The sequence below is a fragment of the Dipodomys ordii genome, unplaced genomic scaffold (genome assembly GCF_000151885.1).
Source record: "Dipodomys ordii isolate 6190 unplaced genomic scaffold, Dord_2.0 Scaffold296, whole genome shotgun sequence".
Lineage (NCBI taxonomy): Eukaryota > Metazoa > Chordata > Mammalia > Rodentia > Heteromyidae > Dipodomys > Dipodomys ordii.
In genome coordinates, this window is record NW_012267512.1 from 151082 (window position 1) to 169533 (window position 18452).

An 18452-nucleotide genomic window follows, 5' to 3' on the forward strand; every position below is an offset into this window, starting at 1 on the left:
GTTTCTGTGCCCGGGAGCAGCATTTTTATATTTCCTATCAGGATCATGGAATTTTCAACAGTAACAACCATCTTAACATAGTAACGGAGATTTAAACACCAATGTTCTCCCTCCCTTTCTCCCCACCTCTATCTTTTGTTGGTTGTAGGACTTGAACTCAGGGACTGGGCGCTGTCCCTGAGCTTTTTTCCTCAAGGTTAGTACTCTATCACTCTTAGCCACAGCCCCACTTCTGATTTTCTGGTGGTTAATTGGAGATAAGAATCCTACAGACTTTCTTCCCTGGCTACCTTTGAACCTCAGATCTCAGCCTCCTGGGTAGCTAGGACTACAGGTATGAACCACCAGTGCCTGCCTTGGGCCTTGTCCTCTAACTTGACTTTTTCACTCAAGGTTAGCACTCTACTACTTGAAGCACACTTCCACTTCTAGTGTTTTGCTGTTCAGATAAGAGTCTCATGGACTTTTCTGCCTGGGCTGGCTTGAACCATGATCTTCAGGTATCAGCCTCCTGAGTAGCTAAGATTACAGGTATGAGTCACCAGTGCTCAGTCAGCCCCACACTTCTATCAACATCTATTGAGTACCTACTACACAAGAGTGCTGGGGCTAGCCAACATGTCTACTTACCATAGGTAAGTAGAGCCATGATAAATACTTTGTACATTAGCTTCCATCTTAGAACAATAATATGAGACAGCTATAATTATCTCTATTACACAGGTAAATCTGAAACTCTGAGAGCTTAACTTGCTGAAGATCACAGTGTTTCAAGCCACAAGAAACAGAAACATCTTTCTCTAATGCCCATACTCTATCATGTCTCAAAAGCATATAAGACCAAGTTCCTGCCCCCTCAGGGCTTAGTAGATTCTTGATCATACTTTGTCTTCCAAGTATGTCAATGAGTCCTTCCCTACATACAAATAAACTATGAGTTTCTCATCTTCAACGGCATTTCCTTAGAATAGTCCTGTAGGTAACCTATGTGAGTTAATTTTAGTTATTATTTAGACAGTGATTTGATTGGAGTGAGGTCTTGGCTCACAGAGAAGGGCAGAGGTGAGAACATAAGGTCTATGTAAGAGGTTATAGGAGACAAAGGTTTCAGCTTTTGATTGTTTTATGGAGTATACGATAGGGAAGGAGACTTTACTAGTGAGAAGTGCCAAGGCTATGCATGTCACGTAGATACAGGAGCCAATGAAAGTGAGAGCTAGGAAACAGGGCTTCCCCCACACACAGCAAAGTCAAGGAGAAGACAGGATAAGGGGTATAGGATGTCTATTAACACTGTCACTTACATGACTGTGTATGTGAAGGAGAAGCCCTACGGAGAGAAGCACAAAGAATGTTCTTATGAAAAATAAGATCCAGTGACAGACATGAAAGGGACAGGCAATTTGCAGAGGGGGTTGAAAAGTAGAGAAGAAGGGTTTGTTTGCTTGTTTATTTAGAGAAGACTGCAGGTGTGGGAAGATGGGAAGCTACAGAGAACAGGAGTGAAGTGTATTTCAACCAGAAAAGGATTCTAAAAGAACTCTTAGTGTATCGTATACTATGTAACTTGCTAATCTTGGGATTATTAGAACCACTACAATTCCATAAAAACTTTCATTTCTGTGTAGGTAAATGATTTTGCTCTGAAAGTGGGTTTGCTAAATAACAAAGTTAACAGTTCATTCATCATTTTCAAATTCATAGGTGTCATACAAGGTTTCAAAAGAAGGGGTGCAGAAGTTCCAATTTTGGATGGAAACCTATAAACCAGTTAGAGTAAAAGAACTTAAAGCCAAAATATCAGAGCAAAGAGAAAATTAGAAAATTGTGTGAGTTATAAATGGTTGTGATGGCTGTATTGGCTAAATCAAAGACTTTCTATCATTTGCTTCTTAAGCAAGGCTGAGAACATAAAAATAACTTCAAAGTTCCCCTCAGAAGTGTTTGATCATACACTTTCTCCTTCTGTTGACTTGCTTTGTCCCCATTCAACCAGAACACATATTGGAATTTCAGATTGTAACTTTCCTCATTGTATCTCAAGGTCCATCTGTACTTTTTCTAAAGTCAAAATGTTTAAGAATAATTTTCTGCATGGTAGCCTAGGTAAATACTTAAAACTTTTACTGTGAGCACATAAGAGTTTATAAATTTGGCAAAGCCACAAAAGCTTCTTGGCTATTAGAGGTCAGAAAACAGTGACTGATGAGTACCTTCCAGGTCAGAGCATGAAGTTGGAGGGGCCTGGGATCTGACCTGCCTGAAGTGGGCAAGACTATGGGACTTTTACTTAAAAGTAAGGTCAAAGAGTCTGTCAATCAGCCTCATGTAAAACTGGAGCAATCTGGATTCTTTTTTTTTGTCGGTCATGGGGCTTGAACTCTGGGCCTGGGCACTGTCCCTGTGCTCAAGGCGAGCGCTCTACCACTTGAGCTACAGCGCCACTTCTGGTTTTCTGGTGGTTTATTGGAGATAGGAGTCTCACGGTCTCTCCTGCCCGGGCTGGCTTTGAACCGCGATCCTCAGATCTCAGCCTCCTGAGTAGCTAGGATTACAGGCGTGAGCCACCAGCACCCGGCCAATCTGGATTCTTAAGAGCACACCTTCTGTGGACAAACAAACCAAATCCCTGTTTGTTTTCCCTGTGGAACATACTATGCATATGAAAAGGATTTTGTGAGGTGTTTTTAATAAAGGAAGCCTTCACAATTTCCTACCATAGAGACTGAATCTCTCCTAAGAGAAATGGAACTTTAAACACATATGAGAATAACCACAGTTTTCCCATGAACAAATAAAAAACATATAGTAAAATTCAAATAGACTAGGTATGTGCTAACTTAGAAGGTTTGCCTAAAGTAGCAGATTACATTCCACAGCTTTTATGATTATTGTGAATAATTGCCAGCAGGCCTTAAGTTGTAGATTTTAAATTGAAAATGTTAAAGATTGGTTATTCTCTAGTTATGATCCCTGAAGTTGCTGAACAAGATTATCTGGTTGGCAATAGCTAAAAACCTTTTAGGGTCTGCTTTATAAATCTCTTGATGATCATTTTTGAGTCTGTGCTAAATTTATAATTTATAAAGTAACATAGTATTTAAGAGGTCATTTCTGACTCCTGGATTTTACAGTCTAATAATTACCTGGTTTTACTACCTAAGTAACTCAAATGAAACAACTGCCAAACATGCATTTTGCTTTGCTTTGTAAAGATAATATGCTTAAAAATTACAGAAAAATCTACCATGCAGGAATACTTGGGATGAAATGGTCTTGAAATTTCTGAAACAAGAAAGTATTAATCAGGGAGGTCAAAGATAGTTCTTTCTCTTCATAATGGCTGAATTATGGGTTTTAGAGCAATGTTACCTTACTTGGAATCCAGTGCTCACCAGCTGCCTTGGTATTGGATAAATCCCTTTGCCTCTCTTTGACACAATTTCCACATTTGAAAATGGGCCTAAGAATTAAAACTTTCATGGAGTTATTGGGAGAGTTAAATAAGACAGTCCTCAGTTGTGAGGGCAAATTTCCATGAATGTCATCACTCCACTACTTTTGTGTTGTTTCTTTTACTTAAAATAGCAAATCCTCTCTTTCAATAAAGTCATCTACTATTCAAGTACCAATCTGTCATTTGCTGAGTTGGAAATTTCTGCATTTTTTCCTGGGGTCCACCTATGATTAATAATCATGTATTTATATCATTGGTCAGAGTGTCAACACTGTTGAGACCCAGCCCAGAGGCAAGTTTTCTTCATGAATGCCAGTTGCAATTTACACTGTCAGTCACCATGATATTTCCATCAGGTGTAAAGCTACAGATGAGGTCATTTAATAAAAGTGACTGAAGACTTGGTCACACGTTTTAGACAATGTTCATTTCAGCCACTTAACTTTCTGGTGATAAATATAAGCATACTTTCTCTTTTCTCTATAAGCCACTTTATATTCAGCTACAGAGAGAGAATGAACTTCAAAAGTCAGTCTGAGTAGAATAACATCTCACCTTATTACTGCCCTAAATGAAGAGACTGTGGAATTATGAAGCCAACCACTTCAAAAGAGAACTTTCCTTCCTGAAAGTAGAATTTGTTTCTGATGGCATTTTTGAAATTTTTATTTATGTATGTATGTATTTATTTAGCCAACACTGGGGCTTGAACTCAAGACCTCATTCTTACACTTGGCTTTTTCCCTCAAGGCTGGTGTTCTACCATTTGAGCTATACTCCCACTTTCAGCTTTTTGCTGGTTAAGTGGAGATAAGCATCTCTATTTTGCCTGGGCTGGCTCTTTGAATTGTGATCCTCAGATCTCAGCCTCCTAAATAGCTAGGATTATAGGCACAAGCCACTAGTGCCTGGCTTTTGATTGCATCTCTCAAATATTAATATTCTTTAGGATCATCTTGTGCTGGGATCTTCCTTCTCAATGCAGATAATAGAAAGCTGATAGTTGGGCGAAACTGATACCTCTGCTTTCAGAAAGTTCTGTTTCAAAAGCTATAATTCACACATTACAAGAAAGACGTGGGGCATTATTTTGAACAAGATTTATAGCTATTGAACCCAAGATTTATCACTGAGGTTAGCCATTGGCTATCAACTAGAAAAAGCATTTACAACCTTACATTGAAAAAAAAAAGAGATAGGCGAGAAGTGACATAATTCAGAAAGAAAGCAAAGTAACTCCCAAGTAGCACAATCCTGAAGGTTGGGCAGTTAATACAATATGTCAGTCCAAAAGTATAGCCACCTTGCCAAAATTCACTTTAATAATTGCTCTCTTATTTGAAAACACTAGGATTCATGTCTATTCATCATCTCCCCCTTTCTCCACCTCCCCCCACAAAAAAATCCACATCCCGACCAGTTTATTGCAATCTGCTACTGTATCAGATTCCCTGGAAACTGCTTGCCTCTTTAGATGGGGTATGCTGAGCAAGTCATATTCCCTTAGACAAGAATAAACACACAAACCAGGGTGCAAAACGCACTGGAAACCCGCTGCCAAAGTATTATAACCATGACACAAGCTTCAAGCAAAACACATACGCTCAGCCCATTCAAATCCCAATAAAAATGTTTTCCAGAAATGACGAATACTCATTTATTCTGACATCCACCACCATCTAAGGATATGACAATTCTTTATCATCAGGTCTATAATAGATCTGGGCTTGCATTTTCTCCATACAGCAAGCGGCTTCCCACCCACTTTGCTTAAAGCAAAGACTGAAAAACTTTTCGAGAGTTGGGGCAGCTCTGATTTCCCTCCTTATAGCTCTCCTGGGCAGCTGGGGCCAGCCGGGGCCAGCTGAGCCTCGGAGACTGGAGCTGAGGCGTGCTGCAAGGCAAAGTTCAGACACCCTGTAACCTAGGGATTGCTGAACTGCGGCTCGGCTGGGAGTCTGTAACTTCTCACATCCCTTCCCCGGCCCCCGTCCTCACCAATGGGCTCTGGTGTACTGTGGATCTCCTAGAGGGGGTTGCAAAGAGCGAGTGTGGCTGCCAACCCAGCCCCCGAGACCCGTCCCGGATCTCTCCCGACCACACACCCGCGCACACGCGCACACGCGCGCACACAGGGGCCCCGCAGCGCAGTTGTCACACGCAGATACCCAGCGGGCGCACAGCTTCCAAAGGAAACCCGGTGTAAAAGACAGTCTCACCTTATACTTCATTTCGGCAGCGGGGACTTGAGCCGTTTTCCTACTCTAGTGAGACAGCATTGAGCACTGGGGTGTCCGCCTCTCCATTGGGTGCAGCGCGGGATCCAAATGAGCCAGGTTCCCGGCGCACGGACGGTCTCTGAGCCTCCGCGCGCCCAGCGGAGCTTCTGAGCTCACTGTTTTGATGGGGGCCCGCCCATCGCAGGCCTTATTTGCATACAGCACCGCCATTGGCTGGCAAAGTAATACAGGCGCCCCGCCCACCCCTAACTTCTGGAGGGGGGGGGGCTGGAACTCGACAAAGAACTTGTAATATGATCATTTTCTTTTCGCCTTATCAAAAAGGGTGGAAAATAAAACAGCCAGGGGCCAGCGGCGCTCCAAACCCCGCAGTTCCCCCACACGCAAAAGGAGCACTGAAAGAAGAAAAAGGATGGACAGAGAAGCCAGGAAAAAGGGGATAAAGTCCTTTTAAGATTAACCTAAATGTTAAAGAATCCAAATTCACAACGCGGCCTGACAGTCGCGTTTCCTGTGACCTAGCAACTAGTTCATCCACCGATTTCATTTCAAAGCCAGCCACCTCATCATCTCTACATGAAACGAACTCGGATAACAAAAGGTTTTCTGTTTCCAGGCCTCCTTTTACTCACCACCCCTGCTGCTGTCTCTGTCTCTGATTCTTTCTTCCCTTCCCCCCTCCCTTTTCCATGGCTGGGTCCTCTCTTCCCCCACCCCCTTCTCCTTTCTTTTCAATGTTCAAAGTGCTTTGGATGGTCAGTCTGCAAGGAACTGGAACACAATTCTCTCTCTGAGCAGGAGCCCAGCACTGCGCGGTGGGGCCTCACTGTTGGAGTGTCAGACACATTCTGAGACCTTGCTATCATTGCTGGGGATAAAGGTTAGAGAGCCCTCATAGGGCTGGCTGTATCCCACGCATCATCTCTGTCCACTGCGTTCTCTGTTCTTTGATTGCTAGTATTGCTCGCTCCAGCTCCTTCTGACCTGTCTCATATAGATAACCCATAAACACACCGTCACTTATTTTCTGGAGAGATGGGGAGAGGTGGGGGCACTGTTTGGTAAGCCTAATTTTAAAAAGGTGAGTTCCCCATCCAAGTCTATGAAAAACAAACAGCTTAACGAAATGAATTCCAGGAAGCTAAAACATATTTTGTGTGTGTGTGGGTGGGGGGGAGGTGGAGAGAGGGTATCAAAAGGAGGAGGTGTAGAGGAATGGACAGAGGAAGGGTGGACACATGAAGTCATTGTATTCAATATACAGATGTGAAAATGGAACCATGTAACTTGAGGGTATGGTTGGGTTTAGGAAAATTGGGGAAGAATGAAGGAAGGGATAATATCAATTAAGATATATTATAAGCTGATTTGTTGAATTGAAACCCTTTTGTACAACTACTTAACAATGATGATGATGATGATGATGATAGACCAGTCTCCATTAAAGCACATAACTCAATTTCTATAGAGGTTTGATTTTTTAATTTCTATTGAGAAAGAGAATTACTTAGGAAAAGACAGAAATGAAGCAACCTTCAGGGAAGAAAAATATTCCTTTTTTTTCCTGGGCTTTAGAATTGAGAAAATAGTTGTCCCTCAACCATGCCTTGCATGATCAGTATATAATCAATAAATAAGGATAATATATAATATATACAAATATACAATTACATAATAAATGAACATAATCATTATATAATCAATAGATCAGCCCTCCCCCCTTTAATGTTTCTGAGTTGGATCAAAATCAGTTTGATTTTTTTCTCTCTCTCTAACTTTCCAGCGGATTAAAACTCTGCTTTTCTGATCTCAACAAAACAATAGGAGAGTAGCTACCTTATAAAGGGGGTTTCCAGATACAGGGCTTGCAGTTGAATCTACAGTTCAGTGAGGCACCAGTTCCCTGGACATACCACTTGCCATTCATAATGACATTGACACACCTGTGTTAAGTCCTCCTGAAGGTTTTCCCTCAGTTTGCCTTAAGGCAAAGGTGAGTCTAAGTAATTTTTTTTTTTTGTAAAGGGGGAAAGGGGGAGGAGATTGTGAAATTAGAGCCTTGTGTTACCCCTTGGCTTTTGTTGCTCAATGCTGGTGCTTTATGGCTTGAGCCACCTCTCCTTTTCTGGCTTTTTGGTGGTTAATTAGAGAGAAGAGTCACAAGAACTTTTCTGCTTAGGCTGGCTTTGAACCTCTATCCTCAGATGGAAGAACCCCTAAGTAGTTAGGATTACACCAGTGATCAGCTAAGCCTGAGTGATTTTGCCAGGTTTTTGTTTTTTAAAAAAAGACAAATTAAAGATGTAGTCTATTGTATTTCAAGGGTTATCCTAGCTGTCCTATAGACCCTCAGGAGGGAGTAGTTGGTGGGAAATTGCTGTGGTGTCTGCCACAGGGGAGACAATAAACCAAATACCTTCCCTCTCTGAGATAAATCTTAAGGCCTCCAAGAGATCTAGATAACACTCTCTGGCTTCCTAATCGGAGAAGCAGACTCTTCCTTCTGTTTTGTTTGAGAAATATTACTGAACATGTGAACACTAAGTATCTGACTCTACTTTAATGTTCTGAAACCATTTCCCAAAGTCTTGATTAGGGCTTTTGGTAACTTTATTCTTCCAACTAGAAAGCTTAATTCCTACCAAGTGATTGTCCTGTACAATAAGGCACATATACTATACTTGTTCATATTAAGATGACCAAGTTTGGTTCAGAACACATTTAATTTCATCAAGGAAAACACAAAGAGGAAAGCCCAGGCATTGTGTGACAGGATCAGAGAACTTAGAAAAAGGATCAGAGAGGGCGATTGTGAAACTGTGAGGGAGAAGCCCCAGCTGTATTGGAGACCCGAGGATGATGGAGTTGCCAGGAAAATCACAGGCAATGGGTGGAGCCAGCCTGAGAAGCCATGTGGGCTGCAAATGGCAGGAAGACAGGAGCAGGGATACCTAAGCTCTTCTGAGCCCGCATAATAATACCAAGTGTCCCAGATGTCAAATACAGAGTTCTAGGATTTGCTCTTTTCTCAGCAGTTTTCAGTGCTGTTTTGGTCCCATCCCTCCCCTCTCTGTGCCCCCATTCTTCCTTTTAGAGTAGAAACGTTTATGCTGGGGTATTGTATTTTTGGAAGTATGTTACTTCTAGAGGTGGGCTAAATGTATTTTGTATTATGAGCTAGCCAGGAGCCTTTGGGATCCAGGGGAAAATTAGGACTTGAAAATGAAATGTTCTCACAGGCCTATATGTTGAATGCTTAGTTCTCAGCCGGTGGTGCCATTTTGGGAGGTTCTGAAACTTTAGGAGGTGAGTCCTAGCTTCAGCACTTCGATCAGTGGTGGCATGTCTTTGGGGGTGTACCTTCCTCTGAGCCCTTCTCTGCCTGAGATCCTTCTTCTGGCTCACTATGTGATGTCTCCTCTGCCACATGCTCTTGCCATGATTTTCTGCCTCACCAGACATTCATAGTTAATGGAGTCAGGAGCGTGGACTGAAGTTTGTAAAGCCATGAGCTAAATAAATAATTCATCCCCTTAACTTGTTTCTCTCGAGTATTTTTGTCACAGCTACACAAAAGTAACTAAGGCTTCTGAGCTAGGTCCCTTTCAAGTAGAAAAAAATGACAGTGGTCCAGACAGTACATGCCCTTAGGGACTTATAGTCTAATGAGAGTAGAAGAAGATAAAGCAAATGTATACTAGGATTTGTAGTAATGAATACTGTGAAGAAAAGTGAAGCAGAGAAAATTTCTAAAGAAAAAGTGTGTGTGTGTGTGTGTGTGTGTGTGATTTTGGGGGAGACTGGGAAGCAGAAATTGGGGGGAAAACCCCATAGAAATCCCACAACTCAGTGAACCAGGGAAACAGTATTCCAGACAGTGGAAGTGACTCGTAGACAGGAAGCTTGAGCTTGGTATGTGTAGGGAGCAGCCATCATGGCTAGCATGGGGTACCAGAAGAGCTAGAGAAGAGAGGCTCAGAGAGTAGATAGAAACAAGCTGTTTTTTTTTTCCTCTTGAGTATGACAGGAAGTCATTGGGGGGTTTTCAATAGGGAGTGATTTTTCTCTCTGTTTATACCCTTTGTTTAAATACTCAAGGACATCGGCCTATTAGCTAAGATATTGAGCTCTGGTCTTAATGTGGTTTAAGTAATGCAGATGGTTGAGACTTTATTGGCTTCGTTTAGTATATTTCCTTCAAACCATTTGGGAAAATGTGAATTCTCTCAATGGATAAATGAATTCTCTCAATGGAGAAACAGTCTCCCTTTATCCACTTATTACTTGATGCAAATGATGAAATTTAAACTGGGCTATTAGCTTGATTGATGGTATAGCTCAAGAAATCCCAAGGGTACCTCCCTAGACTGAGCCAGAGCACTGAGGCTCAGACCCTACACTTCCAGCATCTCAGATTTGCCAGCTTGTCTGCCAAGGACTCTGTCTTCTTAGATACCTCATACTGGCAGAAGTGAGCGAAGTAGCACCCAAGATGAATTCCCAGCTGCCACTGGGTATTGGCAGGAATATATAACTAAATGAAGAAGATGCTAGGAAAAAAAAACCTGTCATATGGGAAGATGGCTGCTCTCTACAAGTGATGGCAAAACCACACAGCTAGGTTGCATGGGTAAGGACCAGATTGAGCCTCAGATGCCAGCCCCATCAGTATGAAGGGCATGAGCTGACACTTAGGCTCAGAGGGATTGGGGCCTCAAATTAGGGTCACACCAGCTGTAATCATAAGGGCACTGTATATGTTAGAAAAGTCTCTTTCTGAGCTATTTCAACCAATTTGGTTTTTAGTTTCCTTGCCTGAATGTCCTCCTTTTCTCAACCTATCTTCAACGTCATTACCTGTTTAATTCTTGGAGCACAGAGCTAAGCACATTACCACCATGCCGTAAAGCTTGTAGTGACACCTAAGCGCCTTAAACTAGTAGAATCCAACAGGTTGTGGTAGACTGTCCGCTCAGCCTGACCTTCCTTTCTGCTCTTCCCTCCCCTCCTTCATTTTCTAGCCACATGGGATGGGGTGGGGAGACTCACGGATCCCAGGATGGGCTTGTACCTTCCTGATACTGCACAGACAGGCTCCTTCTACAGAGAAGGCCCCAATTTCACTGTGCTGTCAAACTCAGCCTAACACTGACTCCTTTGTGTGTCCTGGTCAACAGCTCCCACCCTGCCCACCTCGCCCTTTCAGAGCTAATACTGCTCTTTACTATGCCCCCATTGTACTTGGAACACGGCTCTATTATGAGGGCTTTTCCACGTTGGATGGTAATGATGTGTTGATGTCTGTCTGTGTCCCCAGTTCTGTTGCTGTGTGTGCCGAAGAGCCAGGGTGGGGTCCTGTTGATCCCTGTGTCCCTTATACCTCACAGGTGATAAGTGTTTGCTCAATGAATAAGAAGATAAACATACAAAATAGAAAAGAAGAAGAAGATAAATATAATTTCAAAGAACATATGTTTATCATAGTGCCCAGGAAAGTAATGGAAAAACATGTTTGACGGCAATGTGGAGTTTGCATTTATTAAAAATAGACACAGAGTCAGGCATGGTGGTACACACCTACAAATCCCAGAACTCTAGGAGATGCAGGCAGGAAGATTACATGTATGAGACTAGTCTAGGTTAAGTATGGAGACACTATCTCAGAAAATAAAAGAAAACAAGAAGAAAAGAATCAACATAAGGGCTATTGTCACTTCTGTATCTCTGACCTAAGAATAGTTTTCCCATTTTTAAATGGCCCGGGGAAGGAGCAGAGAAGATGGGAAGTGAAAATTATGTGAAATTCTAACTTCTGTGTCTATAAATAAAGTTTTATTGAGAGGTACCCATTCCCACTTACTTGTGATCAGTCATGGCAGAGTGTTTGACACTCTGGAAGTAAAACACACAAAGCCAAAAACTATGTGTTTTCTGACCCTGTCAAGAAAACATATGAGGCATATCTGACCCTGAGTTTAATCTAAAGTGTAGATCTTTATCTACCAAGGAACAATCTAGAAGTAGAATGAACACCAGACTCAGTCCTAATAAAGTAAGCATGACAGGACTATACCATTCCTAGTTCAATGATAGTTTTTTTATTTTGTTTTTTTTTTGGGGGGGGGGTCTGATCGTGGGGCCTGAACTCTGGGCCTGGGCACTGTCCCTCAACTCTTCAGCTCAAGGCTAGCGCTCTACCACTTGAGCCACAGCGCCATTTCCGGCTTTTTTTTCTGCTATATGTGGTGCTGAAGAATCGAACCCAGGGCCTCATGCATGCAAGACAAGCGCTCTACCACTGAGCCACCTTCCCAGCCCATAGTTAAATGAAAGTTTAAAAAAAATGTATAATTACTGTGCTTATAGCAAAAAAAAAAGTTGTTGGAAGCAGCCATTTTTCTATTTTATTGTAACTCTCTAGAAGTCTTTCAAAGAGTTTTCCCCTCTATTTCATACCCTCATTCTGCCTTAATCAGAATCATCCTAGGCACCAGGCCTTGTGCTAGACATGTACAAGCATCATTTCATGTAATATTTGTCTCATGTCCCAAGTTGATGAAGTAGCTTGTATCATTCTTATTCTATGAGGATTCTGCCACTTACATAAAGTTACAGAGCAGCTCAATGGTGGGTTTGTAGCCCCCCCGCCACCCTTTAAAAAAATCAGTTGTGGGGCTTGAACTCAGGGCCTGAGTGCTGTCCCTGAGCTTCTTTTACTCAGGGCTAGCACTTGAGCCATAGTACCTTTTCCAGCTTTTTCTGTTCATGTTGTACTAAGGAACTGAACCCAGGACTTTATGCATGCTAGGCAAGCACTTTATCAGTAATTCACATTTCCAACCCTCCGGGTTTGTAGTCTTAACCTGGCTTTTCACTCCTGAATCAATATGTCCCTAACCACAGTGCTACACTACCTCTTGGCTTTCTTTCTACATAATCCATTATCTGAGTTCCTTTTTATCATTTCCTTAAAATTGAATCTCTACCCTGGTGGGACTAGACATAGCTGAGAAGCAAATATTGCTCTTGACTTGTGAAGAATGTTAATAGCAAAAATGGCAACACACAGACACAAGACAGACAGACAAGACAGACAGACAGACAGACATACCTTATTCACCTGCACTTAACCAGCCTGCACACATCATTCTACCTTCCTTTAATTTTTCCTAAACTCATCTTATCTCTGGTTTGAATCTTATCTCCTTCATTAAACTTTTCCTTAAAAATTCACTGTTGCTTGCAATCTCCAACTACCACCCACATCCTTCTCTATGTTTCTGGACTCTCCCATCTCCAATAGGTAAGAGAATACTTCCCAAATCCAACTTTCCTTAGGAAACAATCATAATGACTTACTTTTCCTCTCTCTTAGGCTTGGTGTGAACTTTGGCCTCTACCCATTTGAATAGGCTCTCCCATAACCTGTAGTTCATTTTCTGGGAACAGAATATCACTTAGTGCTTAGCTCTTGTCTTACATACTCATTTGTGAGAGCTTCTATTATGAGAGTTCAAAGAACTTTTAGGAGAGACTCCTGTCTTCTGTGATATCCATGTTGGCAAAACCAATCTCACATCCTACCCTCTCTAAGTGCTAAGTCTTGTCCATGAACATGGTCTTCACTGAAACCAACAGGGAAAAAGTAAGCTAATTCCCAGCAGAGAAGGAAGAAAGCTCTTCTTACTTTAAGACAATAACCTTCTGTTATCTGTTGAACTGGCTGAGCTTTTGGAACAAATGGAAATCTATTATTAGAACAAAACTCCAAGAACAGTCTCAGACTTTTATTTCCTTCCTAATGTCCTATAGCGAGGAGCATTCATTCACTTTTCCTCCACTAGTGTTTCAGCATGAGAAATCTCATCAAAGCTGCCCAACCTCATGCCCTATATTCTCTGCTAATGACAGTTTTCCAGGAAGAATCGTTGTTCTCTGAAGGAGCTGGAGAGGAAATATTAAAAGATAACATTGAGGATGGTGTTTATTAAACAGGTTTGTTGACTCGGGATATCTGAATTACTTCTTTTTCCTTTTTAATTGGCTTATATTAATTATACTAGGTGGGGTGAGGTCTTAGATTATTACTGATCTACTTCCTCCTTAACTTACTTTCTCTCACTCAGTGAATGACAAGCCACCAGGGCCTGCATGGGGCTTTAAATTTCGGAGATTGCAAATGAATGCCTCTACTATGACTAGGAAGGTCTCCTACTATGGGACTTTCTGAGGTCTCACTATCCCTTAACACTCAGGTAAGTTTAAACTTGGTGATCTGGTATGACTCTTAAAGAAATCTACCCTTACCACCTGCCCCAATTCCTGCTAGTCTCTGTGTTTTATGGCAGGCTCTATGAGGCAGCTTTTAATTTACTCAAGGGTCAAGGGTTGAAATTGTGTCTTAGGCCCCTCTCAGCTTTTGATAAAACATGGAAGAGTACACAGAACATTGTGTTATCACCAAACTCCCACAAACCTTGGTAGACCCCTGTAAATGAAGTGAGTAGAGTTGGTAACTTGACTTGACTTTTGGACATCTGTATGTCCATGAAGTTTTAATGTTGTAGTGCTATTACAATGTTTGACTATTTAATTGCTACCTTTTATCTTCCCCATACCAAAGAACTAAAAAAAAAAAAAGTTAACAGGTTACATTATGTCTTAGGTAAATTCAATCCACTCAACCATGAAGCATGATAAACAACTGTGAGGTACATTCAGCATGTAGCATTTTCTTTCTTTGAAAGGCCTGGCGAAATAGCTTAAAGGTAAAGTTAGAAGAAAGACTAGAAATAAAGATTGAAGCTTACTCATGTAACTGTAACCCCTCTGTACAGCATCTTTAATATTGAAAATATATACTAAAATTTTTAGAAAAGAAGATTGAGACCTCTTAAGCTCTATAACTGGGCAGAGGTTACATTTTCATCTTTTATATTGGTCCAGCCAGGCTATGGCCTAAGGTTGAATGCAGCAAAAGGGATTTGATGGTGAAGCTGTAAAGGCCTCCTGCCAGGGGGCTCCTTTGCTTTCAGTAGCAGTGAGGTGCTCAGTCATTGTATTCATGCTTTCCTTTGTCCACATAAAACACAAGTTATCTGAAACTGTTATGAAAACCTCTTTTGCTCCCAGAAACTTTAGACTGTGGGTTTTTACAAAAGTCAAGGTGATCTGCCAAGGCTAAACAAGCAGGAGTTCAACAAAAGGATGGAAGATGGTCTTCTTTCTGGATGCATTTGCCCAACACAGTGATAGTGGTATGTAATACTTGCTAATTGAAAAGGGACAAGTTACCTGTATCCAGTTCCTGATGACCCTTTAGATATGCTTACATTTCCAAAGTGTTTCCTTCTACATTCTTACTCTTAAAGTCTTCACGATGACTCCTCCTTGCACGCCTATTGCCACTTTTTAGATGAAACCACATGATGAGACAAGACAGGATGCTACTGGATGAGATGGCCCAACACAATGCATTATGGGACTTCCTACTTCCTGCCCACGTCCTGCCTTTCACTTCTGTCTGGCTGGAGAAAGTGTTGTAAGGTGAGAAGATGGAAAAGTCCCTCCAAGAAGTCAAATCTTGGGGTCTTTATTAAAAAGCCAGTGATGGCATGGAGGACTCCTGTCTCAAAAACCAGCAGCCAGGAAATACACTTAACAGTTAGGAAAGCGAGCCATGAAGGCCGAAGAGGAAAGAAAGAACAAAAACAATACCACAAGCCAATGGAGAGCTGGAGAAAAGCCAGGAGCCAGGAGACTGGGCACAAACAAGGAAACACATGGCATGAACTAATGGTGCCTGAGCTGGTCCAGGCCTAAACAGGATCAGATCAAGGGGCAGGGTCACAGGAAACTTCCAGTCTCAGGCATTGGACTGACAGGTTTAGTAATATCTCAGCCATGTGCCCACCCCTGCTTCCAGGGATTCAAGTATGTCCATGAAGACAAGATGCCAGACCCTACTATCTACTATGTGGCCAAGACCTGATCACCCTATTTCAAAAGCAAATGAGCTTAGGGATTGTATAGCTAGCTCACTCCTGGATAGTGCTACACCTTCCTTTCCCAATTTCCTACCCAGCTTTGCCATTCTCCAGGGCACATGGGCGGCACAGACTCGCCCCCTGCACGTGACACCCAGTAGAACTCCAGGGGCAGAGGTGGTGGTTGGGATACAATGGAAAAGAGAGAGAGGAGTGGCAGAACACAAAATGATTCATTTCCTGAGATCAAGCATTTCTCTAGGGGCTGAAAATTCATTGCTTCCCTCTCATCCTAAGGGTCCAGCTGACCCAGTCCTCAGAGAAAGCCTGCCTCTTGTTCCCTGAATCAGCTACAAATATCCCCCAGGCTCAGACCCAGGCCTAGGACTGTTTGGCCAGCCCAGGCTGCTGCCGCCAGCTGGCGCTGATGAGCGAGAAGAAGGAATCCAAGAAATGCAAGGCCTGGTAGAGGGGGCAGGGGAGGAATGTGTTGGGGGGTGGTGGTAGATAGCACACTCTACATGGTTCCAGCTGAGCTTTTGAAGAGTTTGCTTCCTTTTAGAAAGAAAAGGGAGTGCTCTAGCTAGCAGTGATCTTTTATTTTGTCTGTTACAAGAATGCCATTTGAGCATGGGCTGGAGACTGGGCATGGGCATTGGTGGAGGAGGCGTCCATCCTTGGCTTGCTGAGTGGTGTGGAGGGTGCATTCCTTCCTGCCCACGGAGGCTGAGAAATAAAGGGCAGTTGTCCTTAATGGAGAAACGTGCACAAGACAGGATGTTCACTGCTGAGTGAGGTGTTAACTGTGAGGTCCCTTAATTTGCTGAAATCTTGGCATCCTGTGGTTCAGACTTGATGCAGACAAGGGCTGGGGGCAGGGTGGTGGTGGTGGTGGTGGTGATGATTATTACTGAACTTCAGTGTCTGTGGTTCTGGTGACTCATGCTCTATGCTTGAACTTCTGCTCTTAGAAAGGGCTGAGAGAAGTGACAAGAAACAAAGCCGAAGACCCTGCTGTTTCAAGAAGGCAGAGGCCACAGTTTTCAGTCTTGCCATCTCCAAGTCACTCTACATGTAGTTTGCTCTGAGTCAATGTGGGGGACAAGCTCTAGGACCGTCAGTGGGTACCAAAGTCCCTTGTATAAGGTGATTTTGTGTTTATGTAGAACCCACATGTCTCTCTGCATACTTCAAATCATTTCTAGATTACATACAAGATCTTTATGTACCCTGGTGCTGGTGGCACAGACCTGTAATCCTTAGCCACTTAGGAAGCTGAGATCTGAGAATCACTGTTGAAGCCAATCCAGCCAGGGAAGTCTGTGAGACTCTTAGCTCCAGTGAACCAGCAAAAAGCCAAATGTGGAGCTAAACGACTGGCCCTGAATGAAACAGGCTGAGTGACAGTTCACGGCCCTGAGTTCAAGCCCCAGTACCCACCCTCTAGTACCACACCACCTCAAACAAATAAAACACCTCATAACTATTGTACTGAATTGTGTAGGGTCTCATGACAAGAGAAAGGCTGAATATATTCAGTATAGGTGCAATTTTACCTGAATATTTTTCAACCCACAGTTTATTAAATTGAGAAGGCAGAACTGTGGAGAAGGAAGAACTCTAGGCATGGAGACCTGGCTATATTTTCAAAGGCCATCATTCTGGTCTTTGGAAGTAAAAGGGCCTTCCTTCCACCCAGACAGCTTTGTACTTTTTCTCCCTTCCTCTCAAGCCCACTCAGAGCTCAGCTCCCCAAGGAATGACCCCCTTTCCCCTTTGTTCTCTAACCTTTTCCGTCATAAATAAGTGCACAACTTCTTCACCCAAAATATTAGTGCACAGCCCCTTGTTCACAACACGGGCAAGCAGCAATGCTGAGGGATCTAGACTATTCTAGATTTTGGAAGAGACTTATAAGGGCATACCACATATAACACTCCTTGTAGGATTTGGGGCTGTGTTCCATATGCAAATTCTTTCACATTTTGGCAGTTAAATGTATAGAGGTCCAGACTAAGAGGGAGAAGTGAAGAGGAGACTTCTCTTGGGCCAATACGATCAGGTCTGTTGCCAACTATGTAAGTAGTCTATGGTTGTACATTTTGTAATTGTAGAGGAGTGGATGCAGGCCCTGAATACGTTCTCTTTGGTCGTCAGGCTCTCTCCACTGTCCAACATTCCTTCCTCAACACTGTCCAGGCTCTGTCTCTCTCACTGGCTGTGTCTAGGGAGTGGTCCTGACTCCTGGCCTGCTTCTCTGTCCTCCATGCTTCCGGCTCCACTCATGCACAACCAGGGACCCTCAGTACAGTGCTATGCTTACATTGCTGGACAAATGAGATGATAAAAGCTTACAAATGCAAGCCTCAACAGCCATGATGGTGGCCATGATCATGATGGTGATGATGGTGGTGCTAAATGAATTTTATCAAGGGTTGCAAAACAACCCTTGTTGAATTGCTTTCAGTTTCAAAGAGCTCACTCCACTTCAGCTCTTGCCTTACCATACAGGCTTGTCCAGTATGTGCACATCACATTTTTTTTTTTTTGGTCAGTTGTGGGGCTTGAACTCAGACCCTGGGCAAACTCTCTTCCTGAACTTTTTTTTTTTTTTTGCACAAGGCCAGCTCTCTACTACATTTGAGCTACAGCTCCACTTCTGGTTTCCTGGTGGTTAATTGGAGATATGAGTCTTACAGATTCTCCTGCCTGGGCTGGCTTTGAACCGTGACCCTCAGATCTCAGCCTCCTGATTAGCTGGGATTAGAG

At 42.7% G+C, this 18452-nt stretch overlaps 1 protein-coding gene across 4 annotated transcripts in view; it reads right to left on the reverse strand.

The window, feature by feature from the left end:
- The window catches only part of Nedd9 (neural precursor cell expressed, developmentally down-regulated 9), a 160447-nt gene that overhangs the window by 43186 nt on the left and 98809 nt on the right, over positions 1-18452 (reverse strand). Inside the window, exon 1 of one of the 4 annotated variants that reach the window (XM_013036503.1) lies at positions 5677-5819. The exons of the other annotated variants lie outside the window; for them this stretch is intronic. Coding sequence (XP_012891957.1) covers positions 5677-5688 — 12 coding nt within the window. The 5' untranslated portion in view covers positions 5689-5819. Of the gene's footprint in view, positions 1-5676; positions 5820-18452 lie in introns of those variants that run through there. 4 annotated transcript variants of the gene reach the window in all.